At 40.2% G+C, this 24,388-nt stretch overlaps 1 protein-coding gene across 1 annotated transcript; it reads left to right on the top strand.

Annotated features, from left to right (window-relative positions):
• The first annotated feature begins 13,050 nt into the window (after positions 1–13,050).
• On the top strand, positions 13,051–19,111 carry LOC130467461 (ATP synthase subunit alpha, chloroplastic-like). The gene is made up of 2 exons (XM_056835971.1): positions 13,051–13,758; positions 19,103–19,111. The coding sequence occupies exons 1-2, from the start codon at positions 13,051–13,053 to the stop codon at positions 19,109–19,111; spliced, it is 717 nt and encodes a 238-aa protein (XP_056691949.1).
• Positions 19,112–24,388: the final 5,277 nt, after the last annotated feature.

The following is a 24,388-nucleotide window of genomic DNA, read 5'->3' as shown; positions in this document are numbered from 1 at the left end:
ACCCTTGAGAGGTGCGTCACGGTTCTCAGAAAACTAACCACTTTGACTTTGCTATTTCTCCTTTTTATTTAACGAATCTCAAATTATGGGACAGGATACGTTCTGTTCGATTTATGGATCGATTGCGACAGAACGCGTGAACAATTTCGCAGCGTGAGGCTTAGGCTAAGGGTTGGAGTCAATACTCAGAATATGAATTGTGTGTGTGTTCCTTTCACGTCAAATTTGGGGTTGTATTTATAGGGAAGAGTTCGTGGAAAGATAGAATTGCAGAGTTCTAATCCACAAAGAATTAGGAAAAAACACGTACCCAGGTATTTTCAGCGCCCAAGCCTGGGTGCCGAAGATTTCGGCGCCCAGAGCCAGGCGTTGAAAATAGGGTCTGGGCTGTTTTTTTAGTCAGATTCGGATTCCTGAAATCCGTAGTGTTTGAGACTTAATCGAGTCTTTTAGTGCGTATCAATTTCATGACGGAATGCGTCTGGGCCCGTTACGAACTCTAGGCTCGTTAGGATTTTAATTAATACGTAACTCTTATTTCCGAATCATATTAGGAATAGGATTCTCGCAGTTTTCTATCTCATTTAGGATTTACGTTGGAGTGCAACACCTAATTCTGACAGGTTTCTATCTTTTATGACTTGCCACTTTTAGAAGCTACCCTTTACGGCAGTTACTATTTTTAGCAGGTTTCTATAAATAGCAGGTTTCTATAAATAGCAGGTTTCTATAAATAGCAGGTTTCTATAAATAGCAGGTTTCGGGTGAAATGAAAAGGGGTAATGAGATTCGTTATTTTATAGGAGATGCGTTGTCAAGTGGAGATTTATGCTTTCATCATAGAACCTTTCCCTTTCGGGAATGGGGACAAAAGTAGGTGTCTACAGTTAGCCCCCACTTTGACTGAGTCTTGGAGTAAGACAATGGTCAAAGTATTAGACGGAGTGCGTCACACAAGCCATGGTGTACGTGACCTGTTTTGCGAGGGTCTCACGAGCCCCCGAGTGATAACATTTGACTTAAGGGTCATCACTTTGAAATGTCGACATATCCCTCACGTGTCATTGGGATTTGCCAACTGATAGTATAGAAACTTCCTCACTTTGTCATTGGAAGGATCTAAAGGTGCGTAGAAACTCCCTCACTTTGTCATTGGGAGTAGCTACAGATGTTTTCGAAATCAAAGCTATAAAGTGTAATTGGGCCTGGCCAAGCCCAATCACGAGGTAAAAATGTTTTTTTTTTTTTTTTTTTTTTTTTTTTTTTAAAGATTCTCATTTTCAGGGCTAGTTAAACGAGAAAACCCCCTTGTTTTTATGGGACGTAAAACGAAGGAAAATCCAGCACATCGCTCTTTTTTGGAAAAAACGGAAAACCAATCCTTTTAATTTTTTGGAAAAGGGAAAACCAGAAAAAGTTATCGCTGCAGCGACTAAGGACCTATGCAACTTGCGACGTAGACCTCGCCGGCTAAAGATGGCGAGCCTGTCCGCTAAGGGTGGACGCCCCGTCCGAAAAAGTGGACGAATCTTGTTTTTTGAATATTTGAAAATAAGGACCTACGCGACTTGTGATGTAGACCCCGCCGGCTAAAGATGGCGAACCTGTCCGCTAAGGGTGGACACCCCGTCCGATAGAAGTGGACGAATCTATTTTGAAATTTATTTTTGGAAGATTCTTTTTTCGAAAACTGAGGACCTGCGCGGCTAGTGACGCAGACCCCGCCCGCCGAAGGTGGGCGAGCCCTGTCCGCTAAGGGTGGACGCCCCGCTCGCTGGAGGTGAGTGAACCTGAATTCGTCCTTTTGATTCGGGATTTGCGTGCCGCGATCTTGCCAACTGAAGATGGGCAAGTTCCTATTTCTTTGGTTTTTTGTGATTTCTTTTGAGAATTTCTTTTTATTCATTCTTGCAAGAGCGAATTCTTTCGAGGGATGCTCGAATTTAGTTGCAACCTGAACGTGGGCTGACAACGTGTTCAGACGGACCTTTGTCTTGCGACCGTCTGGTTTCGTGGTTTGAGCTAGTCTCTACGGCTCGATTTTTGCCACTACTTGGTCTTTGATCAGAGGACCATGCACAAGTGTCAATGAAGACCTTTCTCTGAGGTCGAACCCTTTTTTCTTTGAGATATCCAAACATGAGATGGTGTATGGCGTAGTCCGGGAATGTGATTTTGATCGTGCGCTCCTTGTTGGAGTATATTTTTTCGCGAGCCCCCAAGCACTGGGGCTCGTCGGTCGTTTTTCGCATCTTGTAATCATGTTTGGGGTCATGCTCGTATGTGCGAGCGACCTTTTATAGTAGTGTGCTACTTTAGCGAAGCCGTGGAGTGCGACTTTAGTTTTCAGGCGACATCCGGTTTTAGCTTGGCCCGGATTAGTCCTTTGACAGACAAACATTTTTTATTTGGAAAACCAACGACTTAACGATACACATTTTTGGTGTTTCGAAGAATGGCCATGATATTTAACTTGTTTTTGAAAAGTGTACATAAGCATTTTCTGAGACAAGTCTAAGTTTCGACCAAGTTTTAATGTTTATTTTTTTTGCTTATTTGGGAGCTAAAGGTGCTTTGGGCTTGATCTTACTTGCAATAGGGCCTCGTGTTTAGCAACACGGTTTTAAGTCCTTTCCTGTTCCGCGTTTTGTGAAATCCGGGCCTTGGGCTGCATTTCCAGCGCCCAAGGCTAGGCGTTAAACATTTCGGCGCCCAGCCGTGGGCGCTGAAAGTCTTTTCCTGGTGATTTTTGACTTTCAGATTTCCTAACACGTTTCCGAATGGGATTAGGATGTCACTGGGTGCGTCCAGCTATATATAGGGGCTAGATACGTCCCTATTTTCCACCACTCTCAATTTCTTTATCTCTTTTTTGCTGTGTTTTAATTACTCATTGCTTTTGCCATGTCGATCCCTACTTTCTCACTCCAACGGACTGTTAGGCGTTGGCTACGGGCCCTTACTCCCACCAAAAAGGCTTTGTTCAAAGAATATCACTTAGAGGCACTTTTAGGCTTATAACAAATTAATATTGATTATAACTTTCTGCATGCTGCCCTAAGCTTTGGGACTCTGATCATCATGTTTTTGCCTTTCGGGGCAACAAAATATGTCCTTTGCCAGATGAGTTTGCTGCGATCCTTGGTTATCCTACTAATGCTACTCCTGTTACCCCTGGCACTATTGAAGAGGGTAAAACAACCATAGGGACTTTCCTAGGACTAGATGATAACATGTTTTCTGAAATTGTTGTAGGTGACGAGGTTAACTTGGCAAAACTTGTAAAACATCACTTTAGGCCTAGTAAGAATATGACCGAACAGAAATTGAATATTCGAGCCCTTGTATTTTGCTTGGTGAATCACTATTTGCTGTTGAATGACAATGGTGCGTTCGGTGACATAAGGTTGATCCCCTTGATTAGCCAGATGGAAAGTTGTTATTCTATTATGCCGTTGGTTGTTGCCGAGACTTCGCTGAGTGCGGATGAGCTGAAGAAGGATACCAAATCTGAACATTTTAAGGGGAGCCCCCTATTACTACAGGTAATCGATTTATCCTTGCACACGTATACACGTTTTTTTTTGCGTACACAACGAGTTTCAGCGCCCAGGGCTGGGCGCTGGAATTTTCGGCGCCTGGTCCTGGGCGTTGAAACTGCGCACCAGGAACCGTTTTATTTTATTATTTTTTTGATCGTGCCCGTTTTTTGCAGATTTGGCTCGTGGAACGGCTTAGACTTTTGGAAGCTCCTGCCGATCCTAAACATTATCGCCCTATAGCCTTGTGTAACCGAAAATACTTGCACCAAGGCCAAGACGAGGCCGAATGGACCTCCTTTTTTACTTATGGCATTTGTTCTATTAAGTGGGTGGTACCATGGTGGGGTTTGACTACTATGACAGGGGGTTCTGATGTATCGGTTTATGTTTCCTTGTTGGGGCTATCTCGTCCCATTTATATTTTCCCTTACCGAGTCATGCGTCAATATGGTTTAAGGCAGACTATCCCCTTTTCTGATACGGTACCACCTAAGGTAGCGGCCTTTTCACAAACACGGGTCCTAGCGTGGGCTAAGTATTATGATGGTCTCCCGCGTTGGGCCGTAGCTACAAATGGCTTTGTGGGTCTTTCTGAAAACTACAAGTTGTGGATGAGCTCCGATGATAAAGATGTGAGGGCCGAGGCTCGTAATGGGGAGCCGGCTGAGCTTTTGATACCTCGTATTCGTGTTAAGTATGAGGGTCCTGATTCTGCCAAACCTCGTACCTATAGTATTAAGACTGTGAAAGCTCGTCCTGATCGAAAGCGAAAGGAAGTTCCTCCCCGTTCCAGTTTCAGGCCTAAAAAGATGCCTAACATGAAGGGGCCTGCTGTTGTTAAAAGAAATGCAAGCTCTCGCGGAGATCGTCGCCGGAACAATGTATGGGTTAGGAAGGCTCAGCCGCCTGTAGAAACAGTGGCTAGTCTAGTTGATGATAATAATCCTTCTCCCACCATTGCCTGTGCCCTTGAGGTTGAGTGGGCTATAACTGAGAATGTTTCTGAAGCCTTGGCATCTTTGGAAGTTAGTGTCCAGGAGCCGGTTCTTATGGAGATTGATATTGGGGCAGCGCAGAAGACTGTGGGGGTGGATCCTGCGAACATTGCCCTCTACAAGACTTTATTTGATGATCCGGAAGAACTAGAGTAGTGTAGTTCTTGCTAGGGTGTAGGTGCCCTTTATTTATTTCAGTTGTGTTTGTTTTTATTCTTAGCACTTTGTTTTTCTTCTTATTATTTTTTCAATAAAGGCGTATTTTTATTTTTCATTTTCATTTATTTTTGTTTCTCCTCTTTTTTATGTTTTTACATGTCTAACACTTTTGCACACATAATATGTTTTTTTTATATTGGACCGAATCCTTGGTAAGGATTGCCTACGTATCTTGTCAGAATCAGGTCGTGCGTAGTTCTAGCTAGATAAGTTCTAGTATGCCGGATTTCGGTAGATATGCCCTGAGGTGGAAGCCTATTACTTAATCGGTCAAATGAGTGAAGTATTATCATTATTTTTCATCTGCCGTTTTTTGCCATAAGTCACGTAAAATATGAAATTCGACTAATTTGTATGGCTACATTCTTGGTAAGCCTATTTGGATACGTACTGTACCCCCCAAGTGTTCGTTATTTTTCCGTTGTGTGCGGATAAAATGACGAGCACTTCTGAAAAGAAAATTTTTGGCAGGCAGAGAGTTTCAACGCCTAGGCTGGGGTGTCAGAAATTTCGGCGCCCAGCCCTGGGCGCTGAAAATGACTTGGGCGGTTAATTTTTGACGCTTTGCTTCACATGTTCTTGCATTTATTTCTTTTTTTGTGCCTTGATCTTTTGCTCGTATTTAAAGTCAATTTTGAGGCTATTTTGGAGGCTTTTTTGACTGTTAGCGTGAAATGCATATTTGTCCGGATTAATTTTTTCTATTCGTGACTTGAAACAGTTTTGAGAATGGAGTTAGGGTGCGGAAGTTATGAACATATTTGTGTAGGCTTTTGAGGTGGGTTGAAGTGCGTGTTGTTAGTGAAGGGTATGATGGAATTATGTTTTATGAATCTGTTTTTTGGTAACATTTGCATTGTTTTGGATTTTGATTTCCTTTGATTTCTTCGGGTTGCATGGATTGACTCTTATGATGACACTGGTTGGCTTTTTAGGTTTTGGGGATATGAATGGGATAGTGCGGTTTATTTTGTGGGTTTCGGGAACTGGTTCCCATGGCACTATTTCAAAACCGAATGGGCTTCGTTTGTTGGGCCTAGAGTGGGCCGCCTCTTTGTTTTAGTATTTTGCAAGTACATTTGGTGCTTATTTAAAGAAAAATTTTTAGGAGAAATATTACGCCTTTATTGATTCGGAAAGTAAGGAAAACACACTGAAATAAAACTGACCTATATCTTAAGGGGCCTTAGGACCATCTAAAGTCTCTATTATTTTTTCTACCAATCTAAAGAACTACTAGGCGCTTTTTACTAATGGTGCTCTATGTGGCTCAAGCCTGGGGTTTAGTCTCATAAAACTTCGGTCCTTCACCGGTACTCATCTTGAATTCTATTCCTTTTGCATTGACCCACTGATATGTCTTCACCCATCCGTTCTCGACCTCTTCTAGTGTTGATGCAGGAGAGATTAACCGGGTTGGATCGAAACCTTCATCTTGTAAAGCTAGGGTAGTCATCACAGTCTCGTTCTCCATAGGCCTCGATTCGTTAAACAATGTCCATAGAGCCTGGTTGTCCAATATTTTAGCTGTTTTAGTCTTGGTGAGGTGGGGTGCCTCATCCAAGGTGTGGCAGTCATGGAAAATTTCAAATCCGGGTTTTAGCAAGCCATCCTGAACGAAGGGTTCAGGGAAATCACAGCATGGGTGTTCTTCTCCTTCCCGAACGAACATCCCGTTAAGGGTCCTTTGATACGGGGGAAGGAGGGTGGTTTGTTTGGCTTTGTTAAGGTATAGCCTAGACAGGCGGTCAGCAATATCTTCCTCCGTTGGTTCATAGCCTAAGCCAAAGGGAGTAGATTTGTTGGGAAAAGGATGGAATGTGTATTCCTTCTTCCTTATGCCCAATGGGGTTCCTGGGAAATAACCTTGAGCTAACAGCATTCTAGGGATGACTCGGGATGCATGCGGGTCTAGGAATGCTGGATCATAATCTTCGATGACCTGGATTGTTTCTTCCATTTGAAACCCGTAAAGGTCGTCTGCAGTTTCGGCCGTTCCAACCATAGTGCAACTGACGTCGAGAGGAGGGGCGCGGATTTCTAGTATTACCCCGTTATGGTTAAGTTTAACCATTTGGTGCAAGGTAGAAGCCACACCTCCTAAGTCATGGTGCCAAGGTCGCCCCAAGAGGAGGTTGAAAGTGGGCTTGATGTCAATTATTTGAAACTCCGTGGTGCGTGCCACAGGCCCGATTTGTATGGTGAGGTTGATTTTTCCCAACACAGGCCTTCGGGAGTTATCATAAGCTCGTACCCCTTGCGTGGAGGTTTGGAAGTCATCATTTCCTAGCCCCAAGCAATGGGCGGTTCGTAATGGGCAAACATTAACCGCCGAACCGTTATCTACGAGCGCTAGGGGGATGTTTTGTCCTTTGCATCCAACCACTAGATAAAAGGCCTTATTGTGAGCACCCCCCTCTTTGGGCAAGTCTTTGTCAGTGAAAACTATGGCCTTTTCTCCAGCATCTCTCGTGACATGGCTAACCAGTGAGTCAGGTGTGATATCTGTAGGTACTGAGATGAGGTCGAGTGAGCGAATAAGCTTTTCGCGATGTTCCTTTGAAGTACACATGAGATCCCAGATGGTAATCTCGGCCTTGGTTCTTTTTAGTTGTTTCAGGAGAGGATTTTCGATGACTTCTGCGAAGGTGGCGTGCCGTCCATTCTCAGGAGCTTGCCTAACCGGGATGTCGTCCATAGGAGGTGGGTGAATATCAGGTTGGTATATTCTTCCGGATCGGGTTAGGTTGTCGACCTCGGGCTCCTGAGGGGTGGTGTCAATGAGAGCATACCCGGGCCAAGTTTCGGTGAAGAGGTCCTGGCCCGACACTTGAGATAGGTAAATATCTTCAGCATCATCATCCCACACACCGCACACTTCTCTCTCGATTCGATCCATAGGGACCACAACGAGTGGTGCACCTTGAGGCGTGATGTACACCGTGGGGTCGAAATTCTCTGGTTGGTCGAGAGAGATGTGACAAGAGCCGAGTGGGCTCTTGTTGTTGTTGGGTTTGCCAACGTTAGGGAGAGGTATCACTTCATCCTCTATCATGTCCTGGATCGTATGTTTTAGATTCCAGCAGTTTTCAGTGTCATGCCCATTTCCTTGATGGAATTTGCAGTAAGTACCTTCGACCCAATATTTTCCCTTGACAGGAGGGTCACGGGTGGGGCCTATAGGTCTCAACTTTCCTTGATTGGTTAGTCTTTCAAAGGCTTGTACCAAAGTCGACCCGAGTGGGGCAAACTTTCGATCTCGGACCCATCTTCCAGGGCTTCTTCGGGCGGGAGTCTCTTCTACAGCATGGACTTCTTGGGCTTGGGATGTGTTACCCCGATTATAGGTGTTGTTTTTATATGTGGGTTTGCTTTGTATGGTTTTGGCGAGGTCGTCCTCGATCTTTATTCCCACATCATAAACTCTTTTGAAAGTGTCAAGTCCCAGGTACCTAAGGTGTTGTCTGTAAGCCGGGTCCAGGTTGTCAATGAATTTTTGGACCAATTCTGTTTCTGGAGGCCTATTGATTAGTTGGGCCGCCTGGTCCCTCCATCTAGCAAAGTAAGTCGTGAAACCCTCATTTTTCTTTTGGAAGAGAACTTCCAGCTCGCCATGGTGACTTGGAAATCCATGTTCGACGAGTATTGCTTGATGAAGACATTGACAAAGTCTTCCCAAGTGGGGAAGAGCTTAGGGTCCTGGTGATAGTACCATTGGAGCGGCACAGGTTCCAAGGACAAAGGAAAGGCAGGTAAATACATGGACTTGTCCACGCCTTTCAAGTTCATGGCATTCACAAAGCTCAGTAGATGATCACGGGGGTTGTCCGTGGCCTTGAACTTTGGTAAGTCAGATGAACTGAACTTTTCTGGTAGTTTGCCAGGAAAAGGTTCAGGATCGAGGGAGAAGTATTTTCTCCCCATGGTTTGCTGTAGGACCATTTTTTCAATCCTCTTCTCGTTATCGAGGTCATTTTTGGCTTGCGCAGCCGCTAAAGCTTCATTTTCCATTTTCAATTGGCCCATGAGTTGGGTCATTTGGACCATCTGGTCTCGCAAATCTTCGATGGACATGTTTGAAGGTGCGAATCGAGGTTGGGGAAGCGGAGATCCTTGGAATGAGGGACGACGGACGGAGCTTGGAGTCACTAAACCTGATGTTGGCGATGTATCTTCGAGACGCACTAACCGTTGATTCTCTGATCGGCACCCAGTGGCAAGACCAGTCCTAGGCATAAGATAAGCTAAAGTTTAGGTTCCCAAAGTTTCAAGCATTACTTAGTCTAGACTTCGACTCTCTCTATTGGTTTTTCACTCTTTCTTTTGTTGGTACACTTTTTAGTTTTTTTTTCTTTTGGTCATTCTTTGGATTTTCGAAACACTTGCCCGTGTGACATTCATAGTTATTAGCATGTTCGGTTTTGGTGCCGAGCATTGTCGTCGTAGGAGGCCTAACAACGACACAAAGAGTTATTAATTTTTTTACGAGTCGCTTTTGAAATCGAGTGCTTTTCTTACGCCCTCGTAGCAATTCCTTTTACGAACATTTTTTGTGCTACGTATTTTCCTTTTGCGCGAGCACCGAGGCTGCTGCGCCTGGCCAGAAGGCCAAGCAGCAACTTCAGCGCCCAACGAGGGGCGTGAGAAATTCTGGCGCCCAGCCAGGGGCGCTGAAAATGCGTCCGTGATTGGTGCTCGATTTCTGTTTGCGTATATTTTTTGTTTATGCGACTTCGATTTGCGTGCTTTCCTAATAACGTCCTTTACGCGTTGTGCAGCGTTTGTGGGATTCGTCACAGGCCATCCCGAGCGTCGCTTTTTTGTGGCGATCATTCGGGTTTGCGGAACACGTATTTCGGTATAACTCTCTGGCAAATTAGTCTATGAATGTTTGGACAATTTTTAAGGTTGTTGGTTTTTTCTAGGATAGCTTGTCACACACAATCACATATTTCGCTACACATAACTAACATTCATCATGAGGCGATAATAACATGTCATGTAGTTTATGATAGGCTTCTATGGGTAGTTATTTGCGCCTGGCTTGGTACCGCTTCTATCGTAGATCCAACACATGCCCCGGTCGAGGTAGTGTCTTCAACAGACGAATTTCGCTCAAGAGGCCAACCCGCAAGTGCAAGCCAAGGGGGCATGCAGGCGAGAGGGACCTAATGAGCGAGCGATTGGGTTCGGGATAGGTGTACTACCTGCACAAGTACCGAGTGGGCAACATGCGCGGCGTATGCACCCCCCTATTGGCGGAAAAAGGTATCCTTAGTCCCAACTCCCGAGGGAGCCGAGATTCGTTATGCGGTTCTGCCCGTTCACATTAATATGCTGATTTTCAGGTCGTCCCAACTTGATGGGGAAATAAACGCGGGGTAGGATCGTTTCACCCTTCGGCTATTTTTATTACCTACAAGCACGAGTATTTCCTTCACTATCCCCAGTGGAGTCGCCACTGTGAGGGGTCGAAAAAGCACGAGGCTAATGCGTGACCTCGTCCCTCGTGGGTGTGACGATTCTTTTTTATTCAATCAAGTGTAATTGGATTTCCTGTGAGTTTACACCCAATTGACTAGTAATATAGGAGTCGCCATTCAGTTTTTAACAACAATGAGAAAAACTGACAAAACCCGGTTATCGTGACATAAAGGGAGTGCAATTATGTTTGGCCACGACGGCCGTAGGTTCCCTTGTGATCCCTGGTGTGGGGATCTTTCAACATACACCCGCAAGGTAGAGATTGAGGGTTCGGGGGACTGTAACTACCGAGAGGAGTACTTCGCTCGTCGATAACTCCAGAGGCAGGATATCCTTACTAGCTCAGCATAAATAATTGAAGGGACATGCGTTAACTATTAAACTAATCTGAGTTGATTTTAGCAATGTGCAACATATAATACTAGATCGATCGCGATTATCTGATTTAAATAGCATTAAGGGACCTAGCATGATAATCCAATTTCCCAAAAATATTATATTTGTTAGGCGTGATAGAACAATCAGATTTAGTTAGTTTAACAATTCATAAAAAGGGCGAGCAAAGCAGTTAAATCATCGAAAAGGGACACATTACGACGCACCCTTGAGAGGTGCGTCACGGTTCTCAGAAAACTAACCACTTTGACTTTGCTATTTCTCCTTTTTATTTAACGAATCTCAAATTATGGGACAGGATACGTTCTGTTCGATTTATGGATCGATTGCGACAGAACGCGTGAACAATTTCGTAGCGTGAGGCTTAGGCTTAGGGTTGGAGTCAATACTCAGAATATGAATTGTGTGTGTGTTCCTTTCACGTCGAATTTGGGGCTGTATTTATAGGGAAGAGTTCGTGGAAAGATAGAATTGCAGAGTTCTAATCCACAAAGAATTAGGAAAAAACACGTACCCAGGTATTTTCAGCGCCCAGGCCTGGGCGCCGAAGATTTCGGCGCCCAGAGCCAGGAGTTGAAAATAGGGTCTGGGCTGTTTTTTTAGTCAGATTCGGATTCCTGAAATCCGTAGTGTTTGAGACTTAATTAAGTCTTTTAGTGCGTATCAATTTCATGACGGAATGTGTCTGGGCCCGTTACGAACTCTAGGCTTGTTAGGATTTTAATTAATACGTAACTCTTATTTCCGAATCATATTAGGAATAGGATTCTCGCAGTTTTCTATCTCATTTAGGATTTACGTTGGAGTGCAACACCTAATTCTGACAGGTTTCTATCTTTTATGACTTGCCACTTTTAAAAGCTACCCTTTACGGCAGTTACTATTTTTAGCAGGTTTCTATAAATAGCAGGTTTCTATAAATAGCAGGTTTCTATAAATAGCAGGTTTCTATAAATAGCAGGTTTCGGGTGAAATGAAAAGGGGTAATGAGATTCGTTATTTTATAGGAGATGCGTTGTCAAGTGGAGATTTATGCTTTCATCATCGAACCTTTCCCTTTCGGGAATGGGGACAAAAGTAGGTGTCTACAGGTTTAATACCGATATTTTAGCAACAAATCTAATAAATCTCAGTGTAGTGCTTGGTGTATTGATCTTTTTTGGAAAGGGAGTGTGTGCGGGTTGTTTATTTCAAAAATAGGTTGGATTCAACCAACTGTACCGCTTTCTTTTTTAATTAGGGCGAAAGGTGAATGATTTCACGAATGACTTCTGAAATTAATAATAAAGAAATCATATGTAAGAACCAGAGCATTTCGTGATTTGTTGGTAAATATACTTTGATTCTCTATCAACCAATAATTTGGGACCATAACATGGTTAAAACTTAAATTGTTTGAAGTCCAGGCACAACAGGGTATTCTTTCTACCACCATGTTAATACTTAAATATACCGAATACCGAGGCTAAAATTAAATAAAGTAAAGAAACATAGTTACAAATTTTTCGATATATTATACTCATGTCGATAAAATTATTGGAATCTCTTATTTATTGTTATAGGAAAAATGTTTCGCCTTTTTTTTATTAAGTAAATAAATGGCAAAGGCTGAGTCGATGACCTACGTATAAAATAAGAAACATTTTTGGATTTGAATAAAAAAAAACAACTTTGCTGACAATTACTTATATATTTTTTTTTGTTTGGGTCAGAAGAGTTCTCCGAATATTCTAATCTTGATTAGTGATGGGTTTCCATTTTTTGTTGACTATGAACAGAGAAGAGAGGATAAGTTCATTACATTCAAAAAAGATATGGAAATTTGCCATAAAAAATTGAAGTAATTGAGCGTGAGTGCCAAATGAATTGAAAAATTCACGTTTGGTTCGGGAAGGGATCATGAATGTTTTGAAATGAATGGAAAGATAATCTACTTTCATTAAGTGATTTATTAGATAATTGAAAACAGAGGATCTTGAATACTATTCGAAATTTAGAAGAACTACGCAGAAAGGCCATTGAACAACTGGAAAAAGCCCGGGCTCGCTTAAAGAAAGTCGAAATGGACGCGGATCAGTTTCGAGTGAATGGATATTCTGAAATAGAACGAGAAAAGATGAATTTGATTAATTCAACTTATAAAACTTTAGAACAATTTGAAAATTACAAAAACGAAACCATTCAGTTTGAACAACAAAAAGCGATTAATCAAGTCCTACAGCGGGTTTTCCAACAAGCCTTACAAGGAGCTCTAGGAACTCTGAATAGTTGTTTGAACAATGAGTTACATTTACGGACCATCAATGCTAATATTGGCATGTTTGGTGCGATGAACGAAATAACTGATTAGTCCTTCTATTTAATTGTAGGTATTATTTTTTTGTTTCGAAAAAAAAAGAATTTAAGAAAGACTCATGGCAACCATTCGAGCAGATGAAATTAGCAAAATTATCCGTGAACGTATTGAAGGATATAATCGAGAAGTAAAGGTTGTAAATACCGGTACAGTGCTTCAAGTGGGTGACGGCATTGCTCGTATTCACGGTCTTGATGAAGTAATGGCAGGTGAATTAGTAGAATTTGAAGAGGGAACAATAGGTATTGCTCTGAATTTGGAATCAAATAATGTTGGTGTTGTATTAATGGGTGACGGGTTGATGATACAAGAGGGAAGTTCTGTAAAAGCAACAGGAAGAATTGCTCAGATACCCGTGAGTGAGGCTTATTTAGGGCGTGTTATAAATGCCCTACCTAAACCTATTGATGATAGGGGTGAAATTACAGCTTCTGAATCTCGGTTAATTGAATCTCCCGCTCCTGGTATTATTTCCAGACGTTCCGTGTATGAGCCTCTTCAAACCGGACTTATTGCTATTGATGCAATGACCCCTGTAGGGCGTGGTCAGCGAGAATTAATTATCGGGGACAGACAAACTGGTAAAACAGCAGTAGCCACAGATACGATTCTCAATCAACAAGGACAAAATGTAATATGTGTTTATGTAGCTATTGGACAAAAAGCATCTTCTGTGGCGCAGGTAGTTACTAACTTCCAGGAAAGGGGAGCAATGGAATACACTATTGTGGTAGCCGAAACAGCGGATTCCCCCGCTACATTACATGTAATACCTCGTATTTTTATAATATTTATAAATATATTTTATTATATTTATAAAGCATTTTACGATTTATTATCGTTTAAATAATATTTAAACGCATTGCATTTAATGTATTTTAATTAATTACAATATTTATTATTTTAATTAATTACGAAACGAATTTAATTCTTGAGTCGGGAAATTAAATGAGTTGCAAATGATTTTTAAAGCTTCGGGTTTTAAATAAAAAGTCCAATTCGTTTTATTAAACGAGCCCAATCCAAAGAGTTTAAATTAAATCCTAAGCTAGCCCAATCATTTAATTCCCAAGCCCAACTCCAATATCCTAAGCCTAGCCCATCAAGGGATTAGGGAGCCTATAAATAGACTCCTCCATCATTAAACGAACCCCTAAAAATCTCATAAACCCTCTCTTTTGCTTTGCTTGCCCATCACTCCATCTCCTCTCTTTTCTCTCATCCGCACGCCCACACGCACACAGCCCCGTGCTCGTGCTACTGCGCCCTCGTGCTGCTCGGCCTCACGCCCAACGCCCACTCCCTCTCGCTCTCTCCTCTCGCACGCCCGGCGCCAATCCCTCTCTCTCTCTCGCACCGCACAACTCGCCCCCTTGCGTGCTGCTGTGCGCGTGTGCTGCTGTTGTTGCTGTGTGCCTTTGTGCACGCACCCCCTTGCTCGTCTCCGTTGCCTCGTGTGCGCAGCGCACACCCCTGCATCGTCTCTCTCTAGCTCGCACGCTGCGCCCAGCCGTGCGCGCTGCCCCTCTTGCTCGTCGCCCCTTTGCTGTGCGCGCACACACACGGTCGTGTGTGTGTGTGTGTGTTGTTCGTGTTCGTTTTCCAATCTCTTTTCGCCCAATCACATTAATTCGTGGTTGTTCCGTGCTATAGGCCGGATTGGTATAATTCTCTTCTTTCTTACCTATTCTATTTAAATTTCGTATTTTAAATTATTATATTAATATTGTTTTGAGTAATTAAAATGTTGGGAACTGGTTATGAATACCGTGGTTTGAGGATTTGTGTGTTGTGATTCATTAGGTTTGTTTTAATTATCAAAGGATGAATTTTCAGATTTGTTTATTGAATAAAGCATGGATTTTTATGATAATAAACTAGTGTTATTAAGATTTTCAAGTTAGGGTTTTAATCTAGACCTAATGAGTCAATTGATTAGCATAATTAGGTGATGATTTTAATTATGATAATCAATTCTATTTTCAGATTTGAATAAAGGTTTAAAGTGTCGATTTTTATTGATTTAAAAGGCGGAAAAAGTATATTTTCGTACTAGGGATTGATTTTGCAAATTGAGACGATTTTATTATTGAAAAACGATTGAATTCTAAAGTCTAAAGGAGGTTTTAATTTTTATAAAGTTGCTGGAAATTTAATGAACATGGAAATAATTTAAGTTTCATTATTTTGATGATAGGAGGTGATTTCTAGTTGAGTGCTCGTTATTGCAAAGTGGCCCCTACGCTTAGGTATTCAAGGTACGTACAAGTCTAGGGCGACAACACCTTTTGTCAATGACATTACATGATTGTTGATGATGTGAATTACATTATGTGGAATCATGTTTATTTTGGTGAACGAGCATGTGATTTGTGATGTTGGATTTATAGGATTAATTGTTGAACAAGCATGTTGAAATTATTATGAGTATGGATTTCATTGTCAATCATGTTGTTCAATATTTATGCATGTATGGTTTATTTCACATGCAAGGGATGGATTATTTATTTGTATGCTATTGTACGGGATGTCTAGCATACTTTGAGCCATTTATTTGTACCTCGTTGTACTATTTACTTTACCACATGTGAAGGGTTAGCTTACGTAAGCCACCGCACATGTAGGGTTCAGTTGGGAATATTATGTATGAAATGAATTAGGATTTGTCGTGCAAGGGCACAACCCTCATGTTAATGTGCATGATGTGGAATCTCACTTTGGTGAGGAGGAACATGGTAGTAATATCACAAGTGTCTTGCTTGGTTGATCACAAGTCTTAAAGCATTAAAATAAGATTGTTTTGGTTGATTGTTTATTAATGGTATGTCCGTATGTATGCATGTTGTCGAGTCTTGAGTTCGCCTTTATTAAAATATTAATAAACGTAAAGTGCAACCGGAACAAGCTTCAAAACTGTTGGAACGTATATACCTTGAGTATGAACAATGGGGGAGTTTTGCCGGAAAGCTCCTACTCCTACTAATGATACAAGACGTTGTTTCATTTATATTATGCGCAGGAATTCCGTCGGTATGGCCCGACACTTGGTATGGCCCAATTTTATTATTATATATTTGGTGTATGGTTGGCTCCCATCACTCTTTTCCCATTGTGGATTATTCTTTTGGCCCGTTCGAAGCTTATTCTAATTAAATTGTGAGTCAAGAGTCGAGTCAAGAGTCGAGTCTTGTGTCTCATGATTGTTTGTTAAGTATTATATGGATTTTTCATGTCGATTAGTACTTAGTGAGTGATGCATGTTTTAGTTTCAGTTACTCTATGCTTGTAAGTAATCAGCTTTTGCTGACTACGTGCTTTGTGTGTTTCTGGTCATGGCCTTTGCCTTAATAACCCTATGATGATCCATCATTTGCACTTGCATTGTTGGGGAGTAGAATAATATAGCAGGTTGGTAGATCAAGTACGATCGAAATTATGTGGCTTGGGATGATTGAGAGAGTTGCATGCTTTCGTTCTTTGAAACTATTTTATTTAATACTTTAATTATGTTTGAAATGTTTGAATTATTTATGTTTTGGGTTTTGGGCCATTATGGTTCCAAATTGTAGGAGGCCTCAATATTTCATTAATTATGGTTTTTAAAAGTTAGTTGACATTTAATTCCGCTGCGTAATTCTGGTAATAGCCTTAACCGTTATCACGGTGGCGGTAATACTTTAGTAATTCCTTTATTTTAAGTTGGAAAATGGTTTTATAAAAGTAAGGAATTATTAGGGTGTTACAAAGTGGTATTCAGGAGCTTAAGGCTACTTTGTAGTAAGTAATACTACAAAGTGGTATACTAGAGCTTAGTTTCATTCCTTCTTTGCAGTAAGCAATACTACAAAGTGGTAATCGGAGACTAATGCGGAACTTTAGGATTTTTAAATATTATTTTCCTAAAGTCAAAACATATTATTTTGAGTACTCAATATTTTAAAGGTCAAATATCAATTATTTTGGGTCGTTTGAAATGAGTTGAAAAGTTGGGTTATTATTTAATTTAATTAAAATTTCCGAAATATTTTTCTTATTTATTTATTTATTTCACTCGAAAATTTTGAACTAAATTCGAAAAAAAAAATCTTATAATTTTCGGATTTTCTTAAAATATCCGAATTATTTATTTTATTTAATTATTTATTTATTTATTATTATTCGAATATCTTTTTTTTCGAATTTATATTTGGATTTTTTGGTATTTCCTACCTTAAAAATACACCATTTTTATATTTACTACCTTATGAAAAATTTATTTTAAATTACTACCTTAAAGTTCCATTTTTTTTGTATTCACTACCATTTTACAGTTTTCTCATTTTAAAATTGAGATATCTCTTTCGTTTCTTAATCATTTTAAGTGATTCAAAGCTTATTCTTCTCATTTATGTGTAAGGATTCCATAGGGATCCGACTTTTTAACATTTCGTAAAAGTTTAAACAAATTAAATATAATTTGTAAAATTTTAAAATATTTATGAATTATCAAACGAATTTTTTTGAAATGACGTTCTCAATGAAATTTCTATAGAAAAAGGAAAATAATGAACTTTGAATCACTTTAAACGATTAAGAAACGAAAGAGATATCTGAATTTTAAAATGAGAAAACTGTAAAGTGGTAGTAAATAAAAAAAAATTAGAAGTTTAAGGTAGTAATTTAAAATAAAAATTTCATAAGGTAGTAAATGCAAAAGTTGTGTATTTTAAAGGTAGTAAATACCAAAATTTCCTTTATATTTTAATTTTTCGGATTTATTTTTATTTTTTAAGTATCCGAAATTTATTTATTTATTTATTTATTTATTTAATTAAACAATAATTCTTATTAATTTTCGATTTTAATTTGAATAATTTCAACAAAGTTAGGAGTTATTTCTTAATTAATTTCTTAATTAATATTATTTTCAAGTGAGAAATGGGCAGACTTTGAAGGGCATATTAGTCTAAGAATGCATATTATGTGACAATGTGATTATTAAGTGCCATGTATATGTTCTAACCATGTTTTATCTTGCTTCATGTGATTAATTGCATCATATTTCATGTTGAGCATATATTTGTGCATTGAAATTGTATGGCTCCACGAACTATTTATTGTATCCTTTGGGGTTGGAATTTCTATGGAAACGCGTTAGTAAGACTTTTGAGTTGTGAATTTTCAGGAATTAAGGATGCTACCTTCTAAGTTCACCAGTCTAGGATACTTAGAGAAGATGGATAATGAGACTCCTCGCACGTATGTTCAAAAGATCGTGTTTGCTTGTGACTATTTGGCTTCGACCAAGAATATGCCCCAACTTAGGCACAAAGATATGATGGCTAGTATGATTATACATTGTTTACCACATAAAAACCCCTACATAGACCTCAAGAATAGGTTCAGTGACATGCATTATGGTGATGGTACCCCTAATTGGTACAATTATGGGACTAGTGATGGTAGGTGGAAGTATGATTCCGAGGTTCTTGCTACTATCCTAGAGGTTGCGGAAAATAGCTATGAGGATGGAAAGTATTCTGCGGGTTTTGGTATGGGCTATGGAGGAATAGAAAGTGATGGTGAGGATGACATGATCCATGATGAGCAAGCTAGTGATGTTGAGGAGGATAGTGATGATGATGTGGTAGAGATTGAAAATCCTAACCCTATAGTTCCTGAACCAACCATTGAGATATCCAGTGGGTCTGAAGATGAGCTTGAAGAGAATAATGTGGATGATAGTGAGCCACATCAAAATGATGAGGCTATGGATGAAGACTCAGATCCGGAAGAAGATTTGAATGATCCTAATGATCAAGACTTTACTCCGGATCAATACAAGGAAAGAAATGATCGTCGTGATGACGTTAGTCTCTAGAGAAATGTAATCCTTAGTTTTATTTTTCGTTGATTAATAAAGTGGCAAAGCTACTATTTATGGTTTAGTTTATTATAGTTGGAGAATAAATGTTATGGCATTAGTGGATGTAAGACTTATTCATTGGAGTTTTAATAAAAGAATAGAATTTCCTTTTTCGTTATCCTTTAAGTTTAATTCTCAATCCTAAGTCTTGTGGGTATCGCAAAGGGATTAATTGTTATTTCTTCAATGAAATTTTATGTGCAAGGTGGTTTAGTAACAACCATCTAAATCTACTTGCATCGAATAGTGGGGTGAGAAGGCCCAAGAATGGCGCCAACTCTTCCCCTAGGTTGCGCTTAAATGTGTTCTTGTTGTGAGTAGGTTCGTTGTCGAACTAGTTGTTAGGTTATGATACATATGACAATTCATAAATCATGCGGAAAAACCATAAAGCCAGGAAAACATATTATTTACACATAATCATTTAGCATAGTTTAGATGCATACTCTTTGTTGCGTGCCTTCCCTAGCTGCGCCCGAACCGAACAAGAACAAGTCTTTAAGACTCCAAGTGTCGTCCCTCCGTAGATAGTCCACAGCACGTCCGGATCCGCCTTAAGATTGACCAACTAGAATCGCCCTTAAGGCACTACTTATTTTCGGCTAAATGGGCAAGAGTTATGGCTGATTTTTCTGCTTAAAAATCCTAGCTTTGAATACTTGAAAACTTGTGTATAAATAATGACCCTAGGCCCTTATTTATAGAGGTATGGAAAAGGAATTGGAATCCGATTAGGATACTAATTTATTTAATTAGAATCCTGCTAGGACTCTATTTAAATAAACTTTATCTAATAGGTTTAGGATTTAATCTTTTATCGAATCCCGATAGCTTTAGGATTCGCACACGAGCATCGCACGAGCACCGTACACCCGCGCAGGCCTTGCGGCCCACGCTGAGCGCACAGCGCTCGGCCCATGCTACTGTCCGCGCGCGCCCATGGCTTCGGCTGGGCCTAGCTTGCGCTGGGCCTGGTCGAGGCTTTGGCGTGTGTTGGTGATGCGTGTGGCTTGCTGGGCGATGGCCTGGCTTCGTGCTGGGCCTTCGTCTAGCGAGCCTCTTCCGATGCTAATTCGTACGATACGCTTCCGATTAAATTCCCGATTCCGGAATTTATTTCCGATACGAACAATATTTAATATTTCCGATTCCGGAATTAATTTCCGTTTCGAACAAATATTTAATATTTCCGTTTCCGGAATTATTTTCCGATTCCGATAATATTTCCGTTTCTGACAATATTTCCGTTTCCAGCAATATTTCCGATTCCGGCAATATTTCCATTTCCGATAATATTTTCCGATACGTACCATGTTTCCGTTTCCGGCGACATCTACGACTTGGATAATATTTATATTTCCGATACGATCCATATTTCCGTTTCCGGCAATATCATCGTTTCCGGAGTATTCATTTCTTGCCTGTGAGGATCTCAGCTCCCACTGAAACCAATATCCGTCGATTCCGAATATCCATAGATGGAGTATTTAATGCTATTAAATACTTGATCCGTTTACGTACTATTTGTGTGACCCTACGGGTTCAGTCAAGAGTAAGCTGTGGATTAATATCATTAATTCCACTTGAACTGAAGCGGCCTCTAGCTAGGCATTCAGCTCACTTGATCTCACTGAATTATTAACTTGTTAATTAATACTGAACCGCATTTATTAGACTTAACATAGAATGCATACTTGGACCAAGGGCATTATTTCCTTCAGTCTCCCACTTGTCCTTAGGGACAAGTGTGCATTTCCTAATTCCTTTGTCGCTCGATGCTTGCTCTTGAACATAAGGTAAGAGTTGTCATCCTTATTATGTCCAGAGGTGTTTCTCGGTTTCAGAGTTCAACTGATCAAATAAACAGATAATCATAGCCTATGATTCATCCGAGCACGACCATGCATTTCACAGTTTCTAGCTCTCCGAGTGGCCTTGTACAACTTTTAAGCATCTCATCCCGATTTATGGGAGGACAATCCCAATCTTGCGCTCTTGAGATTAGACTTCGTTTGATAGGTGATTACCTGAGCGTTGCCTTTATAGCCTCCTTTTACGGTGCGACGGTTGGTCAACGTCAAAGCAACCAGTTCTCAAACAAGTAATCTCAAATCACTCAGGTATTGAGGATTTAGTGTCTAATAATTTTAATGAAATTTACTTATGACAGATTTTTATCTCTTACAGTAAAGTTTCATAGGTCTTGTCCGATACTAGTCTTCCCAAAGTAAGTATCTATGCAAATGATTATGACATTGCCATGTCCACATAGTTCAAGAAACAGAACTACTAGTCATCTTGCATTCTAATCGTCTAACGTTTTCTATGCGTCCAATTTTATAGAAAACTCCGACTAGGGACCATTTTCAACTTTTGACATTCAAGTTCACTTGATAGACATTTCTTAGTCACAGGACTGGTCCTGACAGTCTATCTTGAATATATCGTCAAATTGAAGGGACTCATCATTTAATAAACCACAAATTAAATGGAAAAATGAATTCTTTTCATTTATTGTGAATGATTAACCAATAATGTTTTACAAAGATTTAAACTCTAAAACTTTAAAACATTAAACAGGGATATCAAAGCCATTCTCCAATATGCTTGATTCCCATAGCTGCAGTGTGCGAGTTGTGCTTCGCCTGCGGCAGAGGTTTAGTCAATGGATCTGATATGTTGTCATCAGTTCCAATCTTGTTTATCTCGACTTCTTTTCTTTCAACGAACTCTCGTAGAAGGTGAAATCTACGAAGTACATGCTTGACTCTCTGGTGGTGTCTAGGCTCCTTTGCCTGTGCAATAGCTCTGTTATTATCACAATACAGGGCTATTGGTCCTTTAATGGAGGGGACTACACCAAGTTCACCTATGAACTTCCTTAGCCATATAGCTTCCTTTGCTGCTTCATGTGCAGCAATGTACTCCGCTTCAGTTGTAGAATCCGCAATGGTGCTTTGCTTAGCACTTTTCCAGCTTACTGCACCCCCGTTGAGGCAGAAGACAAACCCAGACTGTGATCTGAAATCATCTTTGTCGGTTTGGAAACTTACGTCCGTATAGCCTTTAACAATTAATTCATCATCTCCACCATAGACCAGGAAGTTATCTTTGTGCCTTTTCAGGTACTTCAGAATATTCTTGGCAGCAGTCCAATGCGCCTCTCCTGGGTCTGACTGGTATCTGCTCGTAGCACTGAGTGCGTACGCAACATCCGGGCGTGTACATATCATAGCATACATTATTGAACCAATCAATGATGCATATGGAATCCCATTCATTCGTCTACGCTCATCAAGTGTTTTTGGGCACTGAGTCTTGCTTAGAGTTATTCCATGAGACATGGGTAGGTAGCCTCGCTTGGAGTCCGCCATCTTGAACCTATCAAGCACCTTATTGATATAAGTGCTTTGACTAAGTCCAATCATCTTTTTAGATCTATCTCTGTAAATCTTGATGCCCAATATGTACTGTGCTTCTCCTAGATCTTTCATCGAAAAACATTTCCCAAGCCAAATCTTGACAGAGTTCAACATAGGAATGTCATTTCCGATAAGTAATATGTCGTCGACATATAATACTAGGAAAGCAATTTTGCTCCCACTGACCTTCTTGTATACACAAGATTCGTATGCGTTCTTGATGAAACCAAAGTCACTTACTGCTTCATCAAAACGTATATTCCAGCTCCTGGATGCCTGCTTCAATCCGTAGATTGACTTCTTTAGCTTGCATACCTTTTTAGCATTCTTTGGATCCTCAAAACCTTCAGGCTGTGTCATAAACACAGTTTCTGTTAAAACGCCGTTTAGGAAAGCAGTTTTGACATCCATCTGCCATATTTCGTAATCGTAATATGCAGCGATTGCTAACATTATCCGAATAGACTTTAGCATTGCAACTGGTGAAAAGGTTTCATCGTAATCCACACCGTGGACTTGCCTGTAACCTTTTGCAACCAATCTAGCTTTGAAAACTTCAAGTTTCCCATCCTTGTCCTTTTTCAGTTTGAAAACCCATTTGCTTCCAATGGCCTGGTAGCCATCTGGCAAATCGACCAAATCCCATACTTGGTTTTCAGACATGGAGTCTAATTCAGATTGCATGGCTTCTTGCCATTGCTTGGAGCTAGGGCTCGTCATAGCTTGTTTGTAAGTCGCAGGTTCATCACTTTCAAGTAATAGAACGTCATAGCTCTCGTTCGTCAAAATACCTAAGTACCTTTCCGGTTGAGATCTATATCTTTGCGATCTACGCGGGGTAACATTTCTAGATTGACCATGATTCTCACCAGATTCTTCTAAAGATCTCTGAGTTTCATCCTGAATGTCATCTTGAGCATTCTCTAGAGTTTGTTGTTCGACTCGAATTTCTTCGAGGTCTACTTTTCTCCCACTTGTCATTTTGGAAATGTGATCTTTCTCCAAAAAGACACCATCTCGAGCAACAAACACCTTGTTCTCAGATGTATTGTAGAAGTAATACCCCTTTGTTTCCTTTGGGTAGCCCACAAGGATACATTTGTCAGATTTTGGATGAAGTTTGTCTGAAATTAATCGTTTGACGTATACTTCACATCCCCAAATCTTAAGAAAAGACACATTTGGAGGCTTTCCAAACCATAATTCGTATGGAGTCTTTTCGGCAGCTTTAGACGGAGCTCTATTTATAGTGAGTGCAGCTGTATTTAGTGCATGTCCCCAAAATTCTAATGGAAGTTTGGCCTGACCCATCATTGACCTGACCATGTCTAGCAAGGTTATGTTCCTCCGTTCCGACACACCGTTCCATTGTGGTGTTCCAGGAGGAGTCAATTCTGATAGAATTCCACATTCTTTCAGATGGTCATCAAATTCATAGCTCAGATATTCACCGCCTCTATCAGACCGCAGTGCCTTAATCTTCTTGCCTAATTGATTCTCTACTTCACTCTGAAATTCCTTGAATTTGTCAAAGGATTCAGACTTATGCTTCATTAGGTAGACATAACCATATCTACTGAAGTCATCAGTGAAAGTGATAAAGTAGCTGAAACCACCTCTAACATTTGTACTCATTGGTCCACATACATCTGTATGGATTAAACCCAATAGTTCATTTGCTCTTTCTCCAACTTTAGAGAAAGGTTGCTTTGTCATTTTGCCAAGTAAACATGATTCGCATTTACCATAATCCTCTAAGTCAAATGGTTCTAGAATTCATTCCTTTTGAAGTCTTTCTAAGCGTTTCAAGTTTATATGGCCTAATCGACAATGCCACAGATAGGTGAGATCTGAATCATCCTTTTTGGCCTTTTTGGTATTTATATTATAAACTTGTTTGTCGTGATCTAATAAATAAAGTCCATTGACTAATCTAGCAGATCCATAAAACATCTCTTTAAAATAAAACGAACAACTATTGCCTTTTATTGAAAAGGAAAATCCCTTAGCATCTAAGCAAGAAACTGAAATGATGTTTTTAGTAAGACTTGGAACATGGAAACATTCTT

The sequence above is a fragment of the Spinacia oleracea genome, chromosome 2 (genome assembly GCF_020520425.1).
Source record: "Spinacia oleracea cultivar Varoflay chromosome 2, BTI_SOV_V1, whole genome shotgun sequence".
Taxonomy (NCBI): domain Eukaryota; kingdom Viridiplantae; phylum Streptophyta; class Magnoliopsida; order Caryophyllales; family Amaranthaceae; genus Spinacia; species Spinacia oleracea.
This window is presented reverse-complemented; position numbering and strand designations above follow the sequence as displayed.

Excerpts from the sequence above, each read along its gene's own strand:
- LOC130467461 (XM_056835971.1), top strand. The coding sequence starts at position 13,051 with ATGGCAACCATTCGAGCAGATGAAATTAGCAAAATTATCCGTGAACGT.